General features: G+C 45.6%; 1 protein-coding gene across 3 annotated transcripts; it reads left to right on the top strand.

The window, feature by feature from the left end:
- Positions 1-621: 621 nt before the first annotated feature.
- Positions 622-10,325, top strand: Srpk (SR splicing factor protein kinase). 3 transcript variants are annotated; one of them, XM_071697348.1, is made up of 6 exons: positions 622-1,381; positions 2,111-2,303; positions 2,395-2,710; positions 2,876-3,454; positions 3,548-3,845; positions 3,943-10,325. In XM_071697348.1, the coding sequence occupies exons 1-6, from the start codon at positions 1,050-1,052 to the stop codon at positions 4,232-4,234; spliced, it is 2,010 nt and encodes a 669-aa protein (XP_071553449.1). In that variant the 5' UTR covers positions 622-1,049; the 3' UTR covers positions 4,235-10,325. The 3 variants fall into 3 exon arrangements, with proteins under 3 accessions (XP_071553449.1, XP_071553440.1, XP_071553431.1); XM_071697339.1 differs by having other exon boundaries at positions 2,093-2,303; XM_071697330.1 differs by having other exon boundaries at positions 2,093-2,303; positions 2,876-3,845.
- Positions 10,326-10,369: the final 44 nt, after the last annotated feature.

The following is a 10,369-nucleotide window of genomic DNA, read 5'->3' as shown; positions in this document are numbered from 1 at the left end:
GAGGCGATTCGTAGCGTCGCAGGTCGCAGGTGAGGAGTACCGTGGTACTGTGAGGAGTGTGAGGTGGGAGAGATCCGCGCGCTGCTCGTCCGGCGGCTTGTCTCGTCGCATCGCGATCATCGCACACAATTCGTGCGTGCACGGCGTAGCCGACGACGACGACGACGACGACGACGACCTGCCGGAGGGGACGAGGCACGGCGACACCTGCTCGGTGGGTAGGTAGGCGTGCGACAGCGACGGAGCGCGATACGTCGAGATCGAGACGCGCGTTGTACGTAACGTAACGTAGGAACGGACGGACGTACGGGCAGAAGTGCGTGTGCACGCGTGCGTTCGGTGCGGTCAGCGGTAGTAGCAGCGGCAGCAGAAGCGGCGACGGCCATACTCAAACAACGGCCGAGCGGAGTCGGGAGCAGTCGGGAGTGCGCGGCCACGAGAGATGAGGTAGATAATAGAGTTTCGGAAAACAGGCGAGAGGGAGAGAGAAAGAAGGATCCACACCGATCTCCGTGAAGCGGGCCGCGCGCGTGAAGCTGCAGAACAGGCAGAGAGCGAGAGAGTGAGAAAGAGAGAGGAGAAGAGAGACAGACGAGGCGACAAACGGAACGGAGCTGAGAGCTGAGCCAAGTCGAGGCGACGAGTCGAGTCGAGTCGAGTCGAGTCGAGTCAAATCGGCGCGAGTGTAACCGCGATATATCGGCGCGCGAGGGCGAGCACCAGCGGCAGCGGCGGCGGCGGCGGCGACAGCGACAGCGACAGCGGCAGCGGCAGCAACAGTAACAGTAACAGTAACAGTAACGAGTAGCAAGAAGAGCACGAAGGAGCGGCTCGGAACGGGCGGAAGTGTGGGTCGCGCGTGCCTCTGCGTGCGTGCGGTGCGTGCGGAAAGAACGTTGGACAAGGGATAGCAGACAGCGGCGGCGGCGGCGGCAGCTGCGGCAGCGGTGACGAGGACGAGAACGACGACGACAGTGGAGACGGAGGCGGAAGCGGCGAACGGGGCACCGGTGGTCGAGCTCGGCGCGGAGGTCCAGGTGGTCGGCGGGATGAGCGCCAAGACGGACGTCAACAGGCGGGTCCTGGCGATCCAGGCGAAGAAGAAGCGGCACAAGCCGAGCAAGCGGAAGGGCAAGGCCGGTTCCCAGGGCGAGCAGGACGCGCAGAGCTCCAAGGGTGCGCGTGGTACCGGTCAGGTGGTTGCTGCCACCACGACCATCGGCACGACCGGCACCACCGGCAACGCTGCCACCACGATCACCAGCACCACCACCAGCAGCACCACCACCACCACCACCACCAACGCGACGTACGAGTACGCCTCGGTGTACGCCTCGAGTAGGCTTCCGCAGCGCGCCTACAACAGCGACAACGGGACCAGGTAACCCCGACATGCCCGATCGGCGCGCCGGCACGAAGACTCATCGTCCGGACTCGTTGCGTTACCCCGCGTTATCCCCTCACGTTACGTTGCTTTCGCGATTTTGTACGGGCCGCGTGTCGACGATGACAGCTCGTCGTCGAGGAGTACGCCGCGTTCCGTTTCGACTCTTTTTCCGTCATTTGGGTCCCTGTGTCACGGAGATATCGATAAGTGGGTGATTATGTATGTATATATGCACGTTCGTGATTGCCGGGGAGAGAAATTGTGGATAACGATGATTAATATGGTATTTGATGTAAGATAATAATTGTGAGTAACGATTGCAGGTGGCACGAAGGATTAAGATGAAAATTATTCGTATAATCTTTTTATTAATCGGGAGCTTGGCGACAATCACGCGTGTTGGATGTGTCGTAGGAAACGCTGGATACGAAATTCGCGTATTCGATTACTTATGATCTTCAACACATTATTTCTAAATCAATAGAACAACATATTATTTCTAAATCACTCGGTAATAAATAATACGTTCGTTGAATATCACCATCGTAGAGACGGTCGACGTGAAACCTGGCTATTGATTGCGCACAATCTGCTTTCTCCCTTGATTTAGTTCGCACCTCTCGTGTCACACGAGGAAGAATCAGGTGTTTTGAGTGTCGCGTTAGTTAAGTAATTTATCATTTACGATTGACGAATTTGTCGTAGATTGGTACCATGTCATAGTTCCAGCAATGAAACGATAGAGGACGACGATGCGTTCAGTAGCGAGGACGAGGAGCAGGAGGACAGCAGTGACTACTGTAAAGGCGGGTACCATCCCGTGAAGATAGGGGATCTCTTTTTAAATCGCTACCACGTCACGCGCAAGCTCGGCTGGGGTCACTTCTCCACCGTGTGGCTCTGTTGGGACCTGCAGGTACGATTCCCGGATATGCAGTAATCAATTCTTCTTTCACACACGTATACATAAACACGGGACGTTTTTTTTTTTTAAACTTATGCTGCAGGATAAACGTTTTGTGGCGCTTAAAATAGTGAAATCCGCATCCCATTTCACTGAGACTGCATTGGATGAAATTAAATTATTAAAAGATGTGCGCGACACGGATCCCACCGATCCTAAGCGCAACAAGACCGTCCAGTTGCTCAATGACTTCAAGATCAGCGGCATTAACGGCCTGCATGTTTGCATGGTATTTGAAGTGCTTGGACATAATCTTCTTAAATTGATTATCAAGTCGAACTACAGAGGAATTCCAAGAAATAACGTTAAGCGCGTCATCAGACAAGTCCTCGAAGGTCTCGACTATCTTCATAATAAATGTAAGATGAATGTTTAAGTCAATGATAGCATTCAATTTTCAATTTTATATACGTAGTACGCTTTATGCAATAGTTTAACAGAATATTGTAAATCTGAAATGGAAAATCACTACAAGTTTCAATAAGTTTACCGCTGTGTACACTACATGTTGCATTCTCTTTCAGGTAAAATTATTCATACAGATATTAAACCTGAGAATGTTCTTGTGTGCGTCGATGAGACTTATATAAGAAAATTAGCCTGTGAAGCGACAGAACTGCATTCTATGGGAGCAAAGTTACCTGTATCCCTGATTTCTACCGCGCCGAAGGAGTTTCAAGAACCTACGCCAAACTCCAAAATGTCCAAGAATAAGAAGAAGAAATTAAAGAAGAAGGCCAAGCGCCAAAATGAGCTTTTGAAGAAGCAGATGGAACAGATCGAGGAGCTAGAGGAACAAAGTAAACTCGCGAATAACACGAGAGAAAACGGGGAAGTTGAAACGAATAGCTTAGACCAGGATCTCAATACAGAGAGCATAGAGGACAATACGGAGAGCAAAGGTTCTCCGGACATCTCAGAGCCATCCGCGCCTTCCTTGCACATGAACGGGGTAGACGGTTTGGCGGGCGGTGAGAAGATACAGAATCCATCGCCCGAGCAATCCGAAAAGATGGACAACGTCACTCTGTGCGATGTGGAGAAAAGCTGCGGCGAAGGTATGCTACCACCTGATCCCGACGATACTGACGAAGGTAGCGAAGGTAAAGTAATCGTCGCTATCGAGCGACGACACGTCTCTTTTTTTTCTCGTTTTCTACTGCAATTTTATTTGTCATCTATCGTCTTACTTGCAGAACGTAGGTCATTGAACCCTCCGGAAAGTAAGCAGTTGAAACGGGCGTCCATGTCTCCTTTGGATCCTGCCATAATGGATTGCGAAATAGAAGTGAAGATAGCAGATCTCGGGAACGCATGCTGGGTTCATAAGAAATTCACGGACGATATCCAAACTCGTCAGTACAGGTCGCTCGAGGTTTTGTTAGGTTCCGGATACGACACCTCTGCCGACATATGGTCAACTGCTTGCATGGCGTTCGAATTGGCGACTGGCGATTACCTTTTTGAACCGCACAATGGCAAAGACTATTGCAGGTAACGATTACAAGATTCAACTGCAATTGTGTGAATTTTGTAAAAATTGTATCAACGCTATTTCAAGGATTGAGTCAATTTCTTATTAACGTTTCAGAGATGAAGACCATTTGGCCCATATTATCGAGTTGCTGGGAGAAATACCGAGACGTATCGCTCTCTCAGGGAAGAACTCGAGGATATACTTCAACAGGAAGGGCGAGTTGAAGCATATTACCGGATTGAAACCGTGGGGCCTGTACGAAGTGTTGACAGAGAAATACGAGTGGACGCCGAGCGAAGCGCGCGAGTTCGCAGAGTTCCTAATACCGATGCTCGAGTTCAATCCGAGCATGCGAGCTACCGCAGCCGAGTGCCTGAAGCATCCGTGGCTGCAAATCAAAAAGTGATCGCGTTTTTTATTGTTTTATCTGTAATATCCCCCTCAACTTTCACCCCGGTCCTACCGCCCAGTTGTCGCAATCGTAAATCGAGAGTGTGATAGGAAGCCGAAAACACTTGTAAATGTCAGGTGTTATTTCCGTACTGAAAAATTATAATTCAGCGACCCAATTTGCGTACGAAGAGCAAGTGCGTTTCAAGAGCGCGTACACACACACACACATACACACTAGAAAACTATTTGATATAATACGAATTACGGAAATAAATTGTAACATATGTTGTTATATTACTCGTACGCTACGAGCGTGTCTCCGCGTGGGAAATGTTACGAAACTGTAAACGTTTCGAAAAGATTGTTATATACCCTTTACAAATGGTGATTTGACAATATTGCGGAAGTCGCCTCAAGGAAAGTTGTCTCTCGAATGCAGCGAGCGAAGTGTCGCAAAATCCGGAAATTGTTAAGGAAGAAGATCTTGCAACATTCCGCTGATTTTCATATAAAAAAAAAAGAAACGGCCGCGCGCGTGCTTCCTAACGTAAACACTCTCAACACATCGGCTGACCATTTGTAGTTGTACACTTGTTAAATCGTATTTTTAATTTGTGATGAGAGAACTTAAATTAAAAAGGAATTTTTCATAGTACTTTATATATACATTATTTTACACACATTCGTGTTGCATTCTTCGTACTCGTCATTTAATTTATCTACGGATATTCCAAGAGTCGTGGGATCTGCTCGTAATGCGCTGTGAAGGTACTGGCGGGCTCGGTATCGTGTTTGGTTTAAAATTAGGACTCATTGCCTTGACTCAGTTATCCGTGTGTACTTTTATACATCGCACACGCCGGTCGCTGTAAATTCTTGCCAACAAACTTGTCGTGAAGTCGCAACGGGACAGAAATGGCTACTTAATTAATATTTTACGTCTACCTCAATATACGTGGGCCGGTTTAGAAATACTCATCAACAGACGTGCGCGTAACGAAGGGCCGCTCGCATTCAAATAAATGTAAATTGAAATAGAGGGATCTGTACATTGTAGATAATTGAGAGTCGGTCACTGGATTCTTGGGATATGTAATTTTTACGCGGGCGCTGATTGGGATAAGACAATATGTATGCGCATATTCAAAAGTTTCATTTTTTTTTCTAATATGAAGTTTTATATAAAATTTGAAAATATTATTTTTCTTTCGCATCGCTTTTGTCAATATATATAAATTTTATTAGCGGCAAGCGCTGATAAAATTAGCGCGAGGTAAGATCGCGCTTGCAAATGTTGATATAAAAAAATTTATATATACTTTTGTAAAAACAATCGTATGTATAAATGATATTCATAGATATATTTAATATACGACTTACATATGAAAGCGTATCATGTGCTTTGTCTTATTCCGCTGGGCCCTGCAATACTGATATTGTAATAAACATTTCTGTTTGTTATAAACTTGTTTACATCGCTAATGCGAATGCCTGTATACATAATGTACAATTACCGAAGAGAAAGAATAACTATATTGCGAGTAAGGTCTTGGCAAGCATGATGGGGACAGTTGTAACAAGAGTGATGTTTGAATTTCATGCGAACTTCTTTACTTCGCGAACACTGACTGACTATCGAGCTCTCTGCCGATTATAATTGTCTTCTATTTTATAAACGATAAAGCGAAGCAGTGCGTTCCGACCGGAACGTCTATGTCGCGCATACTTTCCTACGCACGAGCGCAATTCATGCTTCCCGCTGAATGTTCTGTTTCGCTTCGCCTGCCAGTTTGAACTGAAGTCATTTGACAAAAAAAGGAAGGTCTCGATCGAACTGTGTGTGGAGAGGCGTGCGTACGTGGAATTATACATTTCGTCATGATGTACAAATGTCTTGTCACTGCGATTGTATCTCTTCCCCGGGTAAAAGAGGAAAATACTCTCGTAAAAATATACAGCATTTTACGATCTATTTTTTTAACACAACACATGCGTTCTTTATTTTATTTTTGATCGTATTTTAATAGCATAATTAGCAATATTTCTATTTGATCACGTAAACACTCCAACATGAAATGTTGTACAAGGCGTACTTCTCCTAATTTATTAAAAATTGACGTGCATTTTTATGAAATACGTTTCCTGATTTCCATTTATATTTTCGTTGTCGGTCATTTAATTTAGCAGATGAGTCATATCTCGCGATTAAAAAATTGGAAAAGAAAAACGTACATCCCAAAATTTGTATAAATAGAAAACAGGTGATACGACACGCGAGATGAGAAAGTGCCTCTTCTACCCGCGCTACAATTATCAGATAGAGGAAGAATGCGTTTATATGCTGTTTTATCCCGGCAATACAAAACCTGATGCATTTTAGGTTGTAACACGTTATTTATCATCGTTTCCCCTGCAGGAACTCTTTCGTGAATCTCGCGTGGTCTCCAGTGACGGCGATCGTGGCGAATCTGTACAGTATATAGCTAAATTTTAGCGGATAATCACGGATAATATTCGACACCGTTCTACTAAATTCAGCCATGAATTAAATCCATTATTACGAAGGCAGCGATCGCGGTTCGATTTAATTTTCCCGTTAGTATTCCTCGTTATTCATGATAGAGAAGGCGTTTCTAATCAAATCAACATCGAGCTTTTCTCAGAACTCACATAATTCTTCTGAAAAACAAGCATAAGGATCTGTAAATTCCAAGGATCTGTCGTGTGTAGCCGAGGATCAAAACCGGTGAGTTTCAGTTTCCAGTTATAGGCACGTGAAGAATCCTCCATCAATAAATAGAATAATCAAACCTACGCTTCATTGTTACGGACATCTTCAATGGCAATTAATATAACGTGAGAGTACAGGATAAAAGTTTGAGCGTTTAATTATTTAGATATTATTTCACGAAGCGAGGTCGAAATTTATGTCGAAAAGAAAATCGTACGCGAATATCGTAAACGAGAATCGAGGTAATTCTTACGTGCTTGTAGGACGGTAGAGCTGAGAATTCAATGAAATTATACATATATGTATAATGAATATCACATATGTATAATTGCACGTGTATATATATTTTATTTAATATATCTATCGGTTTTCATCCCCCGGTTAAGAGAGATAGGTATCGATCGAAGCGCGCAATTAAGGAGTATGGTCCCGTCGATACGATATAATTATCAATAACGGATCGTTGACTAGACTTAATGATTTTGTTAGACGACCGCGAGTCAGCGTAGGCACTGAAATCGCGTCCCGATCGTCATCAGATCAACCGAAGCTCAAGTACCGTGTTGCCGTGTTGAAAATCGCTCGCACCGTGACCATAGAATAATGTTATATCTCATATTAATATATCATATGTATCATACATATATATATTAATACCTCCTAGTACTCTATACATATAAATAAATATATATATATATACATACATATACATATAAACATACGGATATATTGAAACGATAATTACATAGGTGTGACTCGCTGCTTGGCGTTAGGATATAGTTAGAAGGAAATTAACAAGCGATAATAGCGAACTGTGTATAGCTCTTGATGTACGAGACATCCCCGTCGCTCCCTTTCCAACTTCCGAGCGGAATAATTTTACTTACGCGAAGTAGATAGCGAAGAAAGGGAGAGAAAAAAAGAAGATATAAGTAGCCGTGAAGCGCTCCTATTTTCTTTTCTTTTTCCCCCCTCCCCACCCCCCCCCCCTTCGCGATAGAGAGATCTCTCGCGCACAAATGTGTATAAATGTAAGGGAGATTCGCGGACGCGTGGATGATCAGGGATCAGTCGGACGAAAGGGGAGGAAATGGTGTATAAATACAGGGACCCAATAATTGAAATTCGCACACACACACACCAGGGACTCATGTTCCAATCGGGTAGATTCTAAAAAAAAAACTTGTTCCGAGCGAAGCAGATTTGTTCGATCGGGGTATATTAATCGCGCCGAGGAACTCGAGCGTTGACACGTTACACCAATATTTGTGAATTATATCTCGGGATCGGAGCAACCGGTATCGTATCGCGACTTAGAAATAAGGGGGCGCGAGTCCCCGCGCGACGGAGCGATTTTCGATTCCTTTTCTCGTGCGGGCCGAGGGCCAAGTCGCGAGATGTGATACCGATTGCCCTCTCGTCCCCGAAAAGGATCGACGATACGCAATAAGTTGTATGACGTTAAACGCATTGCACGATTGCCGTCGGTCGTTTTCTTAATTATAATCGAAGACGCGTGATCGTTTGCGGGAGAAACTCCCGCGACTCCGTTCAAATCGTCAATGAACCGAGCGCGTCGGTACCACCGACGTTAAAGTGCGAATGCGGAGGACTGAGGAAGAACGTGGCCTTGATCGAGGAGCGAAAATAACGTCGACGATAAGTTTGCGTGCGCTTTGTCGAAGGGATTTTACTCCGCGCGGTCTCCTCTCTTTAATCTTAAGAAATTGGAAATTGAATCCGAGGTAGAGCGACGCGAGCGACGAGAAATTTTTCGACTGACATAGGGACGGAGAGAAGAGAAAGCTTTGCTATCAAACACCAAGTTTTATTACATGTAAGCGCGCGACGCGCGCGAGATGCTGTAAATATTGCGGGTAAAACCCGGCGCGCGGGGTTTTGCACATTTTTAGAAGGAGCGTTTGCGTATTAAGACGATCCCCCCCGCTCGGCGATTGAGCCGCGGAAGGATTGGCGGAGGTACCCTTCCGAACGGGCCACACGACGTTTAAAATGTACAGCGATTATATATCAGAACGATAGAGGAGATATTAGGATGCGCGCGCGCGCGCGCGAAGAAAAAATAGAGATAAAAGGTGGAAGAGGGAGACGCGAAGTCGGCGTACGATAATATTATTATCTCACTGATTGGTACATAGTCATACTGGTCTCGTAGCGTTATAGAGAGCCATTTAACTCTGCATGCTTAGACAATTTCTGGTCGCCGGCAGGCCCGCGAGGTCCTGCCGCGCGACGGACGTTTTAATAAGGGTTGTAAAGCTATCGATAGAGAGGCGCGTGTAGGCGCTTGCGATACGTGACGACCATCTTTAGAAGTTCATCGAGCCGACAAAACATGCAAGTTACAGCGAACTGAACCCGGACGATGCGTTCGCGAGAAAAACGGCTGGAGCATCGAGACAGGGAAAGAGCAGGGACGACGGACGTGTGCCGTCGTCGTCGTCGTCGTCGACGTGCGCTCCTCTCTTAGACAATATCCCAGATTAGCGCGATAAAAATATGCCCTTTGTACCAGCCGGGCGATCGAATCCTCTCGCGAGAGGACCGGAGCGAGACGCTTGATTGACTGAATTAGTCCGCCTGATCGCGTCGAATACGTCTGCGAGATGCGAAGGAATGGGAGGCGTCACTCTCGACACACGCGTCATTTGGGTTCTCTGCAAATAATGAGCGAATTAATTTCGCACATTCAAGCACGGATCTCCGTCCGTTTCGGCATTTGTGTTACAATTGCGTTCGATTTTCAAAATTGACGGAGATTAATGAGAGAAGATTCTCACCTTGCTCGCTTCCGACTTAAATTGTGGAATCATTCCTTTCCTGGATCGCGCAATCCGTATAATCCGTTCCTTTCCGAACGGATTTCTCGACGATTTTGCGTAGCGAATTTTCCTACGGATTCCCGATAGATCTTTTCCAACGAAAACTCTTCCTTCCGCACCGATGAATGTTCGAAGGTGTGTTAAATCACGTTCGTCTGAGCGTTACCGTACAATCAAAGTCGTGCACTCTTCCCTTTCAGGTATCCTCGACGGATTGACGCTTGCGAGAAAGAGGGAAGAAAAAAAAAATGACGGCGAGTATATAAATCATCGCTAATCTATCGTATACTAAACGTCTCGTGCTCCAGTCACTCGATGTAACGACCGTGCGAAGCATTAAGAACTCTAGAGCATAATAAAAATAGCCGTAACGAATCGAACGAATAAATGGATTTGATGTTTAGACGCTGCCTCCGTTATGTGCCCTGCCGCAAAGAATAATGAAAAACAGGCAACCATGTACCCCCCGCCCCTACCCCCCATCTGAGAGAGATCGATATATATGAGAAATAAATTCGCAACAAAATAAATGCTTCTCTTTTTCACTTGTCATCCGTCGCTTATTAATTAAGGG

This window comes from Temnothorax nylanderi, unplaced genomic scaffold, assembly GCF_030848795.1.
Source record: "Temnothorax nylanderi isolate EJ_2023f unplaced genomic scaffold, tnyl_v1.0 TNYL_tig0001_pilon, whole genome shotgun sequence".
Lineage (NCBI taxonomy): Eukaryota > Metazoa > Arthropoda > Insecta > Hymenoptera > Formicidae > Temnothorax > Temnothorax nylanderi.
The sequence above is the reverse complement of the archived record's forward strand: the minus strand, read 5'-3'. Positions and strand labels throughout refer to the sequence as shown.